Raw genomic sequence first — 16,669 nt, 5'->3', positions numbered from 1 at the left:
CTGTAGTACTACATGTACTCGCTAAAATATACATATATATATGGTATAAATATAATAGTATAGAGCAGTACATCGAGTATATCATAGACTAAATTTTTACACCATATATATCGTCCCAGTCGTGTGCCGGCAGCCAAACGATCATTATCACGATTCATAATATCAAATCTGCCATATTTTTTTTTTGTGTTATCAGTTAATTAAAAAAAAAAAATACATACAAATTGTGTACAAATTTTACATAATCTTAAGTAATTTACTTTTAAGTGACTAAGATATTAATTATATTATGGGTAAGTAGTAAATTTTTATTTAAATTATTTAAATTATTTGTAAAATATTTCAATTTTAAAATTTATGAACAGAAAATTTTTTTTTAAAATTAATAAGTAGCAAATAAATTTTATTATTATTATAAATATTTTATTAATGGATAATTTAATTAAAACAGATAGAACACGACTGAGCTATATAACAGCCTTAGCAATAGGAACAACAACTTTAGTAATGTTTGCCTGGTGGTGGTGGCGACAGAGAAAAAATTACAAATTACCCAGCAAGTGGCGTAAAGTCGGCGAACTGAGCAACATATTTGTGTTCCCAGTTAAATCATTAGGCTGCATACGTGAGACAGCAATCGAATGCACCCAATTGGGATGTAAATCTGGATGGCTGCGTGATCGCACACTTATGGTTATAGATTTGTCAGGTAAATTTGTAACGGGCCGGCAAATACCGCGGATGGTCCAAGTGACCCCAAGCGTAGCGGGTTCAGTCTTGACTCTCCGTGCACCAGGAATGATGACCATTAGCACAGATCTAGCTCAGATTGGAAACAAAAGCTTTAAAGCATCGGTATGGAATCAGTCAGTTCCTGCTTGCGATTGCGGTGAAGAAGTTGCCCGCTGGCTGTCCCGCTTTCTTCTTCAAGAGGACACTGGCCTCAGGCTGGTCTACTATCCACTTGATGGACCGTATCGCGATGTTAGAAAGCAAAATCGAGGATATCCTCTCACGGAAAATGCCGATGTCGTATGTTAATTTTTTTTTCTTTTCATTTTATTTAATTTTCATTTTATTTTATTTATTTATTTTTTTTTTTTATTTATAGGGTGCGTATCCAGACGCAACAGCTTATACATTAATGAATGAAGCCTCAATAAATGATTTGAATACTCGTATAGAAGATCCAGTAACTCCATTACAATTTAGGCCAAATTTTGTAGTAAAAGGTGCGGAACCTCTAGAGGAAGATTCTTGGGATTGGATTAAAATTGGCGGAGTTTTATTTCGCAATGTAAAACCTTGTACCAGATGTATATTTACAACTGTTGATCCAGATTTAGGTGTTAAGCATCCTAAAGTGGAACCATTGAAAACATTAAGAAAGTATGTCATTTATTATAATAATTATCTAAATAATGCTAATGAGTAATAACGATGGCAAATTATAATTAACAGATACAGACAAATGGAAGATCCTATATTACGTACTCTAACGGGAGATGTTCCTGTTATGGGTGTTCATTTGGGACTAAAAGGACCAAACGGTGTCGTAAGAATTGGAGACCCAGTTTATGTAGGAATCACTGAAGAAGATAATCCTTCAGTGTCACCTCCATAGCTAAAGCGTTGGGACTCATGCGAGTGCATTTGTCCCAATTTGCCACATTCACCTCACAAATCTGGCAGTTAATTGTAAATTATTACTATAACTATAATTTTATTTTTAATAATAACAATAATTACTTTAATTAACTGTAATACAAAACAAGTGAATATGTAATTTTTTATGTGGTTTAAAAAATATTTATATATTTTTATAAAGTTTACAAGTACAAACTTTGTAATAAAAAAACATAATAAATGTTTTTTTAAAAAATCTCAAATAATTTAAAGTACTATTTAAATATTCGCATTTAAATGTTAATATTTATCTTTGTATTTAATGTCGAGTATTTTTATTTATTTATCAAATATACTTATAATTTTTTAATGTGAATTATCAGTAACTAACTCTTGTTCACATAAATTATATTTTTTTTTTTTTCCAAAAATATCTTGTTGCTGATAATGAGTTTTTTTTCCCTACTTACATTTTTTTAAGCCGATGATTATTTTATAGCAATAAAATTCGTCATTAACAACATCTTGCTGTGGGGAAAAGTGGGCCACACCAAAAAAATAATTAATTTTTTAAAATGCTTATTCAAATTTTTTGAAAGATTTCATACAAAAATTTTACTAGATCAAAAACACTTCGCGTTTGCGTCTTAAAATAATTTAAAAAAAATATCGCGGGTTCAATTTGCCCTGTCTCCTATAGGAGTTTGTATAAACATATACATTTTGTCTACAATTTACTTTATTTAATTTATACTAAATTATATATTAAGCGTTTGAACTCAACGGAGAATTCATAAATGACCTTGAAAATTAACGATCAAGGTGATGTAGTAAATGCTGCGTAGATTGCAGAGTTTATTTCATATTATAAATATTTATATATATTATAGTGTGTATCAGTGTTATTACACTCAGTAGTTTGATTACGGTCAAAGAACGATGTAATAAAATTTCCTTGTGCGCGATATTGTAAAAACAATATATTTAAATTAAATATATAATACATTTTTATATATTTTTATTCATGTGAGCAAATTCAAAGTTATCATAATGGGTAAGTATTATTTTTTGATAAATAATTACAGTAATATTTTTATTTTCTTAGCAATAGCGTAAACTTATTACGGAAAGTTTTAATTATTGAAATAAATATATACATATAGTATTCTATGTATGATCTTATTAATCGGTTGATTAGATATTTTATCTATCAATAATTCAACTTAAAAAAAATCTAAAAAAATGTTGCTTTGCATTATTAAGATTAGTATCACTTGATATGAAAACATCCACTGGAACTGTTTTACCATCAATTAATAATGGAAGAAAAAAAATATTTTTTCAAATAGATCGAATACGACCGAGTTATGTGACAGCATTGGCGATAGGAGTAACGGCTTTAGCATTTACATGGTGGCGATGGCGGAAAAATACAAAATTGCCGAACAAGTGGCGTAAAGTCGGTGAATTAAGTGACATCTTTGTTTTCCCCGTGAAATCATTCGGTTACATTAAGGAGACAGAAGTTGAATGCACTCAATTGGGATGCAAAAAAGGCTGGTTACGTGATCGTACACTGATGGTGACACAACTAGACGGTAGATTTATTACTGCACGAAAATATCCGCAAATGGTCCTTGTGACTCCTAGTATAGAAGGGTCAGTTTTGACTTTGAGTGCACCTGGAATGACTAATATAAGCATTGATCTAGCGGAAGTAAGAAACAAAATGCTCAAAGTTGTAATCTGGGGTCAGTCTACTCCAGCTTCTGATTGCGGAGATGAAGTCGCTCGTTGGATATCTCGATTTCTAGTTCAAGAAGACACTGGCTTTAGACTAGTGTACTATCCACTTGAAAAACCGTCTCGTGATGGGAGAAAACACAATAGGGGATTCCCGCTGATTGAAAATTCACATATCGTATGTTAATTAGTACAATTTAAAGTTAATTACTGAGAATTAGTTAAATATTGATAATTAATGATTTGGAAATGATGTTTCTAATATTTTTCAGTCATGTAATTATTTATTTATAGGGCGCGTTTCCAGATGAAACATCTTTTTCATTAATGAACAAAGCTTCAGTAGATGATTTGAACGATCGACTAGAAGAGCCGGTTACTGCTTTAAATTTTCGGCTCAATTTTCTTGTAGAAGGGGCTAAACCTCTTGAAGAAGACACTTGGAAATGGGTTAAAATAGGAGATGTGATTTTTCGTAATATAAGACCTTGCACTAGATGTTTGCATACAACTATTGATCCAAACGAGGGCGTCAAGCATCCTAAAATGGAACCATTGGTTACTTTACGAAAGTACGTGATCTATTTATTAAAACTGTAGAATTTTCGTGTGAAATACATTAGCAAGTTTATTTTTAGATACAGAAACGTTCAAGATCCTGCTTTACGTCGTTTCACTGGAGACAGTCCAGTGATGGGCATTCATCTGGGATTAAAAGGACCAAGTGGCAATGTCAAAATTGGAGATCCCATTTATGTTAATGTCCCTGAGAAAGATGATCTCCAGTAAACACATTTGTAACCAGAACCTTGGGATTCATTGGGTAGAATTGTAATATAGTTCATAGTTAATGAAATTTTTATATGTGATTATATTTGATTTATTATGTCTCAATATTTGATATTAGTTTTATAGCTGACGTTGTTATATGAAGAAAAATATGTAGCAATTAATAAATATGAATCCAAATATGAATGTAACCATTACAAATTCTCAATTTTATGTTTCTTTATCACTTACATGGTATTTTTTTTTATCTTACACGGTTTCATTAAATTTAAAAAAAAATAAAATTGTAAAATTATCATTATCTATGGCTTGGTATAAAAATAAGTCACGATTCTGAAAAAAATAAAAAATTTCTAAGATAACATACACAGGTTTTTATCTGCAAATTTTTGTCAAAAAAATAGAGTGGAAAAAAATCGAAATACTTTTTCATTTAATTTTATATTTTATGTTTAAAAAATTTTCTATCGCTCCGAAAATGAATAGCTTTGATTTTTTCTATAAAACCCAATTTACAATAACTCGATTGTTGAGTATTCTAATTATTTTATATTATATTTGCTTAGTAACTCCCAGCTGTAGAAAGTTAATTCTTTTTTTTAAAATGTCTTGCTATTAATATCAGTATAATTTTTAAAAATCGAGTTCGTTTACGATCTCTACGTATACTATCTATAGATGCCTACGTTTCGAAACCTCAAAAAATTAGTCTAGCTGTATATGACAATATCTTATTGAATTTGAAACAATAATAAATACATATATTTATTCAACATCAATATTTATTGTTCAATATAAATTGAGCAATGATTATTCTTATTTCCAAATTCTTAAAGCCAAAAATCCTCCAGATTCAGGATAACCTCTGTAGTACCAACCGATTCCGCGAATTGGTTCAGGCGGATCAGTAACTATTTCTTGTAAATCAATATATGGAACAATATGTTGTATGAAATCAGAATCATATGATGTTCCACCAAATAACAAATGATGTTTACATGATGTACTACATGGAATATGCATTCCTAGAAAATTTGTGGGTGGCAGAAGTCGGGAGTAACCATGCACCAAATTCCGAGTTCTGGAACTAAATGTAGTAACAACGTAGTTAACATTATTCATACTATATTACATTTTAAACTATGAAACTAATAACTTTGAAATAACGTCCTTAGTAATTTTGGTTATCAATTGTTTTTTTGGTTATATTCAACATTATACAAATTTAATTACCTCCCATAACATTGAGTGTGATCAATTATTTTCATAGTATCTAAATTACCATCATCAGTTACGTATTGTCCTAGTAATTTTTCCCCAACTGTTACGCCTACACAAAAACATATTAACAAATTACTTTTCGACAATAGCTACTAGTATATATCTATATAATTATTAGTTATTGCGTTTTTCATAACTCACCAATAACGACTTGCTTGCGTGGAAGAATCATATCTTCCAATACAAAATTTAAACCTTTGTAAGAACTACCTCTGAAGTTATAGACTACTGGTTTTGAATTATTACATTCACTCGTTTTTTTCCATGCTACGGTACCAGCATCAATTCGTCCGTTTGCTAGTATTCCTTGTTGAAGTTCAAGATGTATTCTGTTCTCATATCTTTTAAATCTGACCCCTGTTACCACACTATAAAAATAGTACTTTATGTATCAATTTTTAATGAATATAGAGGCGAAAAAATTGGCGATCGATTTTCACCAGAATTCTGTTCGGATTATGATTGACAATTTCAAATTACGAAAAGCTTAGCAATCGGCTTGATACAATGAAACATTATAAAATTTTAAAAATCTGCTGTTACAAACGTTTCACAAGTGTTACTGTGAAAGCGTTTCAATTGAAATACTCCGCCTGAAATTTTTATATTTTCGTCTTAAATGATCGATAATCAGTTTCTGATATCACGTATTATGCATCTGCATATTTGGCGCTAGAAATTAACATGCCTCTTCATTCGTAACTATATTTCATCCGAAATTTCGCTGTATACATTTAAAATTAGATGATGTGAACCATTTAATCGACAAGTTGAATTACAATTTTAATTTAAAAAAAAAAATGTTAGTCATTGATTCAGGTGGAAATTAGAGAGTGATATCATAACTTCTTTCATATTCCCTTTTCTTAAGAAATACTTAAAAAAAGTAAGATTGATTTCAATAAAGGGTCTTATTAAATTTATGTATATTTATCAGCCTTCTTTATCTACTTTTAGGTAATTTATAGATGAGTTATTTGATCATAAATATAGTATTGACTTACTATCCGTTATCCACTTCGACATGATCAAAACAAATTGAGTCGAGTAATGGACCATGAATGTTATAATATGAATTAGATTTACGTTCACATAAACATCCACAATCGCTCCCAGTATGATCCACTAACCATCTTGCTTCCTCTAAATTTTTACGTGCTGCATTAACATAAAAAGGATCTCCCCCTATCGGATCGTTTAAAACACCAATATTGCGTCTACGTACTTGTTTGTAATTGTTTACTGCATCTAATCGTTTTGCGCTATGCTAAATCAATAAATTATATTTTAATATGACAATTTGTGGTAAAACTATCTATTTATCGTTCAGTTATATTACTTTGTTTAGTTTTAATTATCTTACTTGTATAAGCCAGCACTCATGAACAATTCCATCACATATACTGCCATAATTATAAACAAACTCATCATCGAGCAAATCACAACGACCAGAACAATTGAAATCCCTATTTAAACTTTCTTCGTCGACTCGGAATGCGTAAAGACTATTGAAATACGTGTAAGAGTCTTCGAATAAGTTTGAAAATTAAAAATGGAAAAAGTATTATTTACAAAACTGATATTCAGTGAGCTAGTTCTTTTTTTTTCACGCCTCAAATGCGAAGCATTTAGGTGGGCTTTACTGTCGAATAGCCACTTTTTCGCAGAATGCTCGCATAAGTAATTTCAATAATCCAAAGTATTAGTTGATGGTGTACTTTGTACTCATTAATAATTTTAGGAAACTTTAAAGTCTGATTAATGCGATGGTCGATTTTTTTATTAAATGTAATTATTTATAATCAAAGAAAAATTCAGATAAAAATTTGATTAAAGTGACGTCCTTTAGGATGTATGTCTACGAGTCACCTGGATTCAAGCTCTCACGAACAATAAATCAACTTAATTTTCATTGTAGAAGTTGTCATATATCTTTGAGGTGAACCCTATAGATTATCAGCAACCAACTTTTTTTCATTTAAAAAATATCAATATAATTTGATGAATTTACTGAGATTTTTTCTTAAAATTTATTGTCCACATGATTTTCGGTCATTTTTTTCCATATTCATAATCGTATACATCTCACTTTGTTTTTTATACGTATACCATATCTATTCTACTCATGTAGGTACTGCAAGCACCCCCTGTAAAAAAACTGAACCAGCTGTCAGTTTATATATTATCTATTTTTTTTTTAAATTCATTTTGTTTTAGACCCTCGCGGTTTTGAGAATGCCGTAAAAATGCCGTATATTTTCGGCATTTATGCACATGCCGTAAATTTACCGTAATAATTTGGTATTAATATGGTTATATTGGCCAGTTTTTTTCCTGTAGTTATGCCATATACTTTCTGTACTTATGCTGTAAAGTTACCAGATTACTACAGTAATATTACTATAAAAATGCTGAACTTTTACTGAAAAAATGCTACGAAAAAACTATAAAAATACCGAGCATTTACCAAAAAAATGCTGTAAAAAAACTATAAAAATGCCGAACTTTTACTTTTTAATAATACTGTCAGTATCCTGCAATTTTGCCAGATTTACGCTGATGAAATAGAAAATTGTAAAAAATATGGTTTTATTTTTTGTTTGCTTCTGCATTTAACATCATCGAAAATGTGCAAAATGTAAAATTTTTTATTTTATTTTATTGGTTCACACAATTCTTACTCGAACAAAAAAATGTAAGTGAAAATAACTATCTGTGAAAATTGATGTTTTCAATTTTCTAAAGTTTGTTTGTATTCATCTGAATACAATTAGTAACATCTTTCAAGTAAGTGATTTGGTATAATGGCTACCAGATCAGACCGCGAGGGGAAGGTTAGCTTTTATATGACAATATGAGCATTTGAGGCGTGAGACTTTTGGTCTTTCCAAAAAAAATTTTTTTTTCTTTGCAACTAATTGTAGTTGAAAACAAATATAGAGTCGACTTAGAAAATAATATGCAATACCTTTATCCAATTTATTTGGGTCTTGTTTTTGAATTGAAACTAATTCCGATGACACTGATACTATCGATGATAGATTAATTTCAATAATTAATAGGGAAATCCAGATTCGAATTTCATTAAAACTCAACTGATGGATCATTATTGTTCGAACAATAGTAAATGATTTTTCCGAATAGTTGGTGATATATTCCAGTTAAAAATGATGACTTTAAATGATGTTAAATGTCAATACATGATGTTACAGAAAATAAAGTTATATTATGATACTCAAATGTAGTTATTAAATTTTTTTTTATTGTTCTCAGTTTAAAAATTTAGTGGAAATTTATGGAAAACGCAAAAATGATAAAATTTATGAATTCGAGATAAATATTATTGCTTTAACTTTGCCGAGTTTTTATTATCTATAACATTTTATTCATTTACAATAAAAATAAATAATCAGAATAAAAAAAAAATTACAGAATTACAATACAGAAACACACATACACAGGTTTTTATCTGCAAATTTTTGTCAAAAAAATAGAGTGGAAAAAAATCGAAATACTTTTTCATTTAATTTTATATTTTATGTTTACAAAATTTTCCGTCACTCCGAAAATGAATAGCTTTGATTTTTTCTATAAAACCCAATTTACAATAACTCGATTGTTGAGTATTCTAATTATTTTATATTATATTTGCTTAGTAACTCCCAGCTGTAGAAAGTTAATTCTTTTTTTAAAAATGTCTTGCTATTAATATCAGTATAATTTTTAAAAATCGAGTTCGTTTACGATCTCTACGTATACTATCTATAGATGCCTACGTTTCGAAACCTCAAAAAATTAGTCTAGCTGTATATGACAATATCTTATTGAATTTGAAACAATAATAAATACATATATTTATTCAACATCAATATTTATTTTTCAATATAAATTGAGCAATGATTATTCTTATTTCCAAATTCTTAAAGCCAAAAATCCTCCAGATTCAGGATAACCTCTGTAGTACCAACCGATTCCTCGAATTGGTTCAGGCGGATCAGTAACTATTTCTTGTAAATCAATATATGGAACAATATGTTGTATGAAATCAGAATCATATGATGTTCCACCAAATAACAAATGATGTTTACATGATGTACTACATGGAATATGCATTCCTAGAAAATTTGTGGGTGGCAGAAGTCGGGAGTAACCATGCACCAAATTCCGAGTTCCGGAACTAAATGTAGTAACAACGTAGTTAACATTATTCATACTATATTACATTTTAAACTATGAAACTAATAACTTTGAAATAACGTCCTTAGTAATTTTGGTTATCAATTGTTTTTTTGGTTATATTCAACATTATACAAATTTAATTACCTCCCATAACATTGAGTGTGATCAATTATTTTCATAGTATCTAAATTACCATCATCAGTTACGTATTGTCCTAGTAATTTTTCCCCAACTGTTACGCCTACACAAAAACATATTAACAAATTACTTTTCGACAATAGCTACTAGTACATATCTATATAATTATTAGTTATTGCGTTTTTCATAACTCACCAATAACGACTTGCTTGCGTGGAAGAATCATATCTTCCAATACAAAATTTAAACCTTTGTAAGAACTACCTCTGAAGTCATAGACTACTGGTTTTGAATTATTACATTCACTCGTTTTTTTCCATGCTACGGTACCAGCATCAATTCGTCCGTTTGCTAGTATTCCTTGTTGAAGTTCAAGATGTATTCTGTTCTCATATCTTTTAAATCTGACCCCTGTTACCACACTATAAAAATAGTATTTTATGTATCAATTTTTAATGAATATAGAGGCGAAAAAATTGGTGATCGATTTTCACCAAAATTCTGTTCGGGTTATGATTGACAATTTCAAATTACGAAAAGCTTAGCAATCGGCTTGATACAATGAAACATTATAAAATTTTAAAAATCTGCTGTTACAAACGTTTCACAAGTGTTACTGTGAAAGCGTTTCAATTGAAATACTCCGCCTGAAATTTTTATATTTTCGTCTTAAATGATCGATAATCAGTTTCTGATATCACGTATTATGCATCTGCATATTTGGCGCTAGAAATTAACATGCCTCTTCATTCGTAACTATATTTCATCCGAAATTTCGCTGTATACATTTAAAATTAGATGATGTGAACCATTTAATCGACAAGTTGAATTACAATTTCAATTTAAAAAAAAAAATGTTAGTCATTGATTCAGGTGGAAATTAGAGAGTGATATCATAACTTCTTTCATATTCCCTTTTCTTAAGAAATACTTAAAAAAAGTAAGATTGATTTCAATAAAGGGTCTTATTAAATTTATGTATATTTATCAGCCTTCTTTATCTACTTTTAGGTAATTTATAGATGAGTTATTTGATCATAAATATAGTATTGACTTACTATCCGTTATCCACTTCGACATGATCAAAACAAATTGAGTCGAGTAATGGACCATGAATGTTATAATATGAATTAGATTTACGTTCACATAAACATCCACAATCGCTCCCAGTATGATCCACTAACCATCTTGCTTCCTCTAAATTTTTACGTGCTGCATTAACATAAAAAGGATCTCTCCTTATCGGATCGTTTAAAACACCAATATTGCGTCTATGTACTTGTTTGTAATTGTTTACTGCATCTAATCGTCTTGCGCTATGCTAAATCAATAAATTATATTTTAATATGACAATTTGTGGTAAAACTATCTATTTATCGTTCAGTTATATTACTTTGTTTAGTTTTAATTATCTTACTTGTATAAGCCAGCACTCATGAACAATTCCATCACATATACTGCCATAATTATAAACAAACTCATCATCGAGCAAATCACAATGACCAGAACAATTGGAATCCCTATTTAAACTTTCTTCGTCGACTCGGAATGCGTAAAGACTATTGAAATACGTGTAAAAGTCTTCGAATAAGTTTGAAAATTAAAAATGGAAAAAGGATTATTTACAAAACTGATATTCAGCGAGCTAGTTCTTTTTTTTTTCACGCCTCAAATGCGAAGCATTTAGGTGGGCTTTACTGTCGAATAGCCACTTTTTCGCAGAATGCTCGCATAAGTAATTTCAATAATCCAAAGTATTAGTTGATCGTGTACTTTGTACTCATTAATAATTTTAGGAAACTTTAAAGTCTGATTAATGCGATGGTCGATTTTTTTATTAAATGTAATTATTTATAATCAAAAAAAAATTCAGATAAAAATTTGATTAAAGTGACGTCCTTTAGGATGTATGTCTACGAGTCATCTGGATTCAAGCTCTCACGAACAATGAATCAACTTAATTTTCATTATAGAAGTTGTCATATATCTTTGAGGTGAACCCTATGGATTATCAGCAACCAACTTTTTTTCATTTAAAAAATATCAGTATAATTTGATGAATTTACTGAGATTTTTTCTTAAAATTTATTGTTCACATGATTTTCGGTCATTTTTTTCCATATTCATAATCGTATACATCTCACTTTGTTTTTTATACGTACATTTACCAAAAGAATGCTGTAAAAAAACTATAAAAATGCCGAACTTTTATTCTTTATTTTTTGTTTGCTTCTGCATTTAACATCATCGAAAATGTGCAAAATGTAATATTTTTTATTTTATTTTATTGGTCCACACAATTCTTACTCGAACAAAAAAATGTAAGTGAAAATAACTATCTGTGAAAATTGATGTTTTCAATTTTCTAAAGTTTGTTTGTATTCATCTGAATACAATTAGTAACATCTTTCAAGTAAGTGATTTGGTATAATGGCTACCAGATCAGACCGCGAGGGGAAGGTTAGCTTTTATATGACAATATGAGCATTTGAGGCGTGAGACTTTTGGTCTTTCCAAAAAAAATTTTTTTTTCTTTGCAACTAATTGTAGTTGAAAACAAATATAGAGTCGACTTAGAAAATAATATGCAATACCTGTATTCGATTTATTTGGGTCTTGTTTTTGAATTGAAACTAATTCCGATGACACTGATACTATCGATGATAGATTAATTTCAATAATTAATAGGGAAATCCAGATTCGAATTTCATTAAAACTGAAGTGATGGATCATTATTGTTCGAACAATAGTAAACGATTTTTTCTAATAGTTGGTGATATATTCCAGTTAAAAATGATGACTTTAAATGATGTTAAATGTCAATACATGATGTTACAGAAAATAAAGTTATATTATGATACTCAAATGTAGTTATTAAATTTTTTTTTTATTGTTCTCAGTTTAAAAATTTAGTGGAAATTTATGGAAAACGCAAAAATGATAAAATTTATGAATCCGAGATAAATATTATTGCTTTAACTTTGTCGAGTTTTTATTATCTATAACATTTTATTCATTTACAATAAAAATAAATAATCAGAATAAAAAAAAATTTACAGAATTACAATACAGAAACACACATATACAAGTTTTTATCTGCAAATTTTTATCTAAAAAATAGAGTGGAAAAAAAATCGAATTACTTTTTCATTTATTTTTATATTTTATGTTTAAAAAATTTTCCGTCACTCCGAAAATGAATAACTTTAATTTTTTCTATAAAACACAATTTACAACAATATGATTGTTAGGTCTTCTAATTATTTTATATTATATTTGCTCAGTAACTTCCAACTGTAAAAAGTTAATTTTTTTTAAAAGATCTTGCTATTAATATCAGTACAATTTTTAAAAATCGAGTTTGTAGATGTCTACGTTTCGAAGTCATAAAAAATTATTCTAACTATAGTATCTAATAATATTTTATCGACTTCGAAAACTGAGCAGGTACTTATATTCATTTTACTCCAACATTTATTGTTCAATATAAATTGAGCAATGATTATTCTTATTTCCAAATTCTTAAAGCCAAAAATCCTCCAGATTCAGGATAACCTCTGTAGTACCAACCGATTCCGCGAATTGGTTCAGGCGGATCAGTAACTATTTCTTGTAAATCAATATATGGAACAATATGTTGTATGAAATCAGAATCATACGATGTTCCACCAAATGAAAAATGATGTTTGCATGATTTACTGCGTTCAACATTATTTCCTAGGTGAGCTACAGGAGGCAGCAGACGCGGGTATTTCGGTACCACGTTCTGGTGTCTGTAATTAAATATAATAACTCAATTAATAAAATATCCTTTCTTCCATTATCGAAGTCTTCTGATAATTATTTATCTTAAATAATTAAATTTACCTCCCACGACACTGAGTTGGTTTGTTTATTCGAAATCGAGGATCTTTTATATCTCCATTTTTAGTAACAAATCGTCCGCGTATTGTTTTTCCAATAGTTACTCCTACATAACATATTCAAAAATCACTTAATTTTATATGATCATCATTTGTATTTATAATTACTACAATGATAAAATATCTCATCAATACCTCACCTGTAACAAATGCTTTGCTTGGTAAAATCATATCTTGTAATACAAGTTTTAAACCTTTGTAAATAGTACCTCTGAAATTATAAACTACTGGTTTCGCATTATTACATTTACTCGATTTTTTCCATCTCACGGTGCCTGGATTAATTCGTCCATTTGTTAGTATGCCCTGTTGGAGTTCAAGATGAATTCTGTTCTCATATCTTTTGAATCTGACTCCTGTCACCACGCTATAAAAAATTATATTTAAAAGCAGTTTTTCTTTCTACTCCAAATAAATTTTAAAATTGATTTATAGATAAAAAATTTAAGCACGATTTTTTTAATTTAATTTTTTTATTCAAAAATTAGTCAAATTCTATCGTAATTTTGATTGGCCATTTCCAACGATGGCGACTAACGCGCAGGATTTTCGAATTATTTTTCCTCAAAAAGCTGATCAATTACTTTGCGTTAAAATTCGCTGGTAATTTAAATTTAAAGAAAAAAAGTTAAAGTCATTGATTTAGTTCGTGATTGGCAAGCAAGACGCGAGTTTATAAAAAAAAAAAATATATATATAATTTTGACTTACTATCCAGGATCCGCTGAAATAGGATCATAGCAAATAGAGTCAAGTAATTTGCCGCGAAAATTATAACTAGCTGAAGAATTCCGTTCACATAAACATGCGCAAACATTTCCGGTATGATCCAATTTATATTCAAGATCTGCAATTATTTCACTTCTGTTTGAATATCCTTTCCATTTTCCCTTATCATTGATAGTATCAACGAATTCTTCCACTGCTTTCTTTCGTTCATTAGATTCCTAGATTACTTAGTTACATTTTAGTACAACAGCTTATCGCTTAGATATATTTTTATCATTAAATTATGGTAATTTATTCAAATTTTGGTAACTTACTAAATGGACCCAGCATTTATGAACGATTCCACGGCACAAATCGGTATTACCATACTTGAAATGATTATCGAAGCTACTACAGTCACCAGGACAATATCCATCGTAATGCAATGAGTTTTCCATTGTAGCAAATGCGTAAATTCTATTAAAATACGTGAATGAGCCTTCAAATTTATTAAAAAAAAAATAATAAATAAATAAATAGTACATCTTTTTTAGCAATCTGATAAAGTCTAAAGTCATGTTGGATTTTTTTTCCACTAATTAGGATAGAAGTACCATTTGTGACCACTGCTCCAATTTTGGACATTTGATACTTTATTTCACTTAATGCAAATGTATAAACTAAAATTTCCATTGTGACAGTGTGAAAAAAGTATCTTTTTACACATTTTCAAAATTAATTATGCCATTTTGTCTTTTACAAATTATTTTATTTAAATTTTGAGTTTTCAAAACTGATCCTAATATAACCAAAAACGGTACCTCTACTTTATATTTTAAAAAAATTTAATAACATTAATTGATTTAAAAAATAATGTGCAGTACCTTTGCTCCAGTCTTTTGGATCTCCTTTTTGAATCACAACTAATTCCGATGACACTAATAATATGCTGATTTTAATAATTAGTAGAATAATCCCAATTGAAATTCCATCCGAATTAAAGTGATGAGTCATTGTCAATTTGATTATAAAAGTCAATAAGAATTTTTTTCTTTAAATAGATCAATTATTTAGTAGAAAAAGTTAAATTTAAACTCAGTTATTTTTAAATTCAATGGGTTTTATAATTTGAATATCCTCACACATTACTCCGTGTCGTATGATAACATGGAAATTTAAAAATAACCCAGGTACATATTTATCTTATGTATTATTTTCATAATTGACACCAATATATAACAAATCATAATTATCAATTTTATAAATGTTTGATTTATTCAACTAAGTGTATCAATCGAAGGATATATATACATTCAATTCAACTGTTAAATCGATAAAGTTACTCGTTGTTACTTAAATAATTAAAAAAAGAAACGTTTTCGTACGAAAATATTTAATATCACTTGTAGAAATATTTACATTAGCGTAATTAAAAAACATAATATATAATGATTGGCGCACAATACCAACATGTTTTTTGATTATCTATATAAATTTCTCACCTCAAGGGCGAAGCGTTAAAGACGTTTTACTCTGATAATTATTCATCGTTAATTTTAATATACATGACGCCGTTAATTCAATTACTCTTTAAAATCATTATATGAAATAATTATTTTTTGATTAATAATTTAATATTTTATAATAATTAAATTCATCAGTACTCTAGATTAAAAGAGAACCAGATTAAATCAACAATTGGTTAAAGTGTGCAATTTTAATTTTAAATAATTTTTTTTATTCAAAATTGGTTTTTAATTACTGTCACAATGGTTCTTTTTTTTTCAATTCGAGTTTTCCATGAAAAAATTTTTTTTTTCTTTATTACATGAAAGTCACACTTGAAATAAATTTTGAAAAAAAAAGTTTGTAGTTGTGCGGAAAAAAAAAAATTGTAACATTCGCTACTATAGTGCAATAACTACTACTTCGTGAATATAAAAACAGCTATTATGTAAATTTTTTTTTAGGCTCTCCTACTCTGAAAAAAAAATATTCTGCTAATGACGCTATCTAGTTATCGCGAAACAAATTAATTTCAAGAATTTATGATCCAAACATATTTTTTATCGATTCTAAGAAATTGAAATTTCTCGCTCGAAGATATATTTCTGTGAGCGGAAGTTCAGGTGTAGTTGAGGCAATTCTCAGATGATTTGACAGTTAACTCGATAACTTTTCCTTTTTTTTTTTTTTTAACAAAATTTGTTTTAATTGATTAACTTTTAGTAATTTAAATCAACTTTTGAAATTTCGTTGAATGAAAATCGAAAAGACCTAGA

The 16,669-nt window shown here is 28.7% G+C and overlaps 6 protein-coding genes across 11 annotated transcripts in view; 3 read left to right on the top strand and 3 right to left on the bottom strand.

Moving 5' to 3' along the window:
* LOC103573089 (transient receptor potential-gamma protein) overlaps positions 1-16,669 on the top strand; it is a 136,640-nt gene that overhangs the window by 36,513 nt on the left and 83,458 nt on the right. The window lies entirely within an intron of this gene.
* Positions 7-1,863, top strand: LOC103572954 (mitochondrial amidoxime-reducing component 1). Its single transcript, XM_008551786.3, has 4 exons — positions 7-293; positions 452-1,032; positions 1,112-1,389; positions 1,462-1,863. The coding sequence occupies exons 1-4, from the start codon at positions 290-292 to the stop codon at positions 1,622-1,624; spliced, it is 1,026 nt and encodes a 341-aa protein (XP_008550008.1). The 5' UTR covers positions 7-289; the 3' UTR covers positions 1,625-1,863.
* LOC103572971 (mitochondrial amidoxime-reducing component 1) lies at positions 2,474-4,464 on the top strand. Its single transcript, XM_014441914.2, has 4 exons — positions 2,474-2,680; positions 2,976-3,547; positions 3,664-3,941; positions 4,008-4,464. The coding sequence occupies exons 1-4, from the start codon at positions 2,677-2,679 to the stop codon at positions 4,156-4,158; spliced, it is 1,005 nt and encodes a 334-aa protein (XP_014297400.1). The 5' UTR covers positions 2,474-2,676; the 3' UTR covers positions 4,159-4,464.
* On the bottom strand, positions 4,874-8,662 carry LOC103572994 (uncharacterized). Its single transcript, XM_014441898.2, has 6 exons — positions 8,408-8,662; positions 6,803-6,966; positions 6,444-6,706; positions 5,581-5,807; positions 5,392-5,488; positions 4,874-5,245 (listed from the first exon to the last, which is right to left on the bottom strand). The coding sequence occupies exons 1-6, from the start codon at positions 8,544-8,546 to the stop codon at positions 4,975-4,977; spliced, it is 1,161 nt and encodes a 386-aa protein (XP_014297384.2). The 5' UTR covers positions 8,547-8,662; the 3' UTR covers positions 4,874-4,974.
* LOC128667952 (uncharacterized) lies at positions 9,294-12,604 on the bottom strand. The gene is made up of 6 exons (XM_053739727.1): positions 12,351-12,604; positions 11,174-11,337; positions 10,815-11,077; positions 9,952-10,178; positions 9,763-9,859; positions 9,294-9,616 (listed from the first exon to the last, which is right to left on the bottom strand). Exons 1-6 carry the CDS (start codon positions 12,487-12,489, stop codon positions 9,346-9,348), a joined length of 1,161 nt encoding a protein of 386 aa, XP_053595702.1. The 5' UTR covers positions 12,490-12,604; the 3' UTR covers positions 9,294-9,345.
* On the bottom strand, positions 12,878-16,650 carry LOC103573013 (uncharacterized). Of its 3 annotated transcripts, none has more exons than XM_014441901.2 (6): positions 15,272-16,650; positions 14,723-14,886; positions 14,391-14,626; positions 13,820-14,046; positions 13,624-13,726; positions 12,878-13,529 (listed from the first exon to the last, which is right to left on the bottom strand). In XM_014441901.2, the coding sequence occupies exons 1-6, from the start codon at positions 15,399-15,401 to the stop codon at positions 13,265-13,267; spliced, it is 1,125 nt and encodes a 374-aa protein (XP_014297387.1). In that variant the 5' UTR covers positions 15,402-16,650; the 3' UTR covers positions 12,878-13,264. The 3 variants fall into 3 exon arrangements, with proteins under 3 accessions (XP_014297387.1, XP_014297390.1, XP_014297391.1); XM_014441904.2 differs by lacking the exon at positions 15,272-16,650 and adding an exon at positions 14,931-15,106 and having other exon boundaries at positions 14,723-14,864; XM_014441905.2 differs by having other exon boundaries at positions 12,882-13,529; positions 14,723-14,864; positions 15,272-15,362.

Source organism: Microplitis demolitor, chromosome 6, assembly GCF_026212275.2.
Source record: "Microplitis demolitor isolate Queensland-Clemson2020A chromosome 6, iyMicDemo2.1a, whole genome shotgun sequence".
Classification (NCBI taxonomy): Eukaryota; Metazoa; Arthropoda; class Insecta; order Hymenoptera; family Braconidae; genus Microplitis; species Microplitis demolitor.
This window is presented reverse-complemented; position numbering and strand designations above follow the sequence as displayed.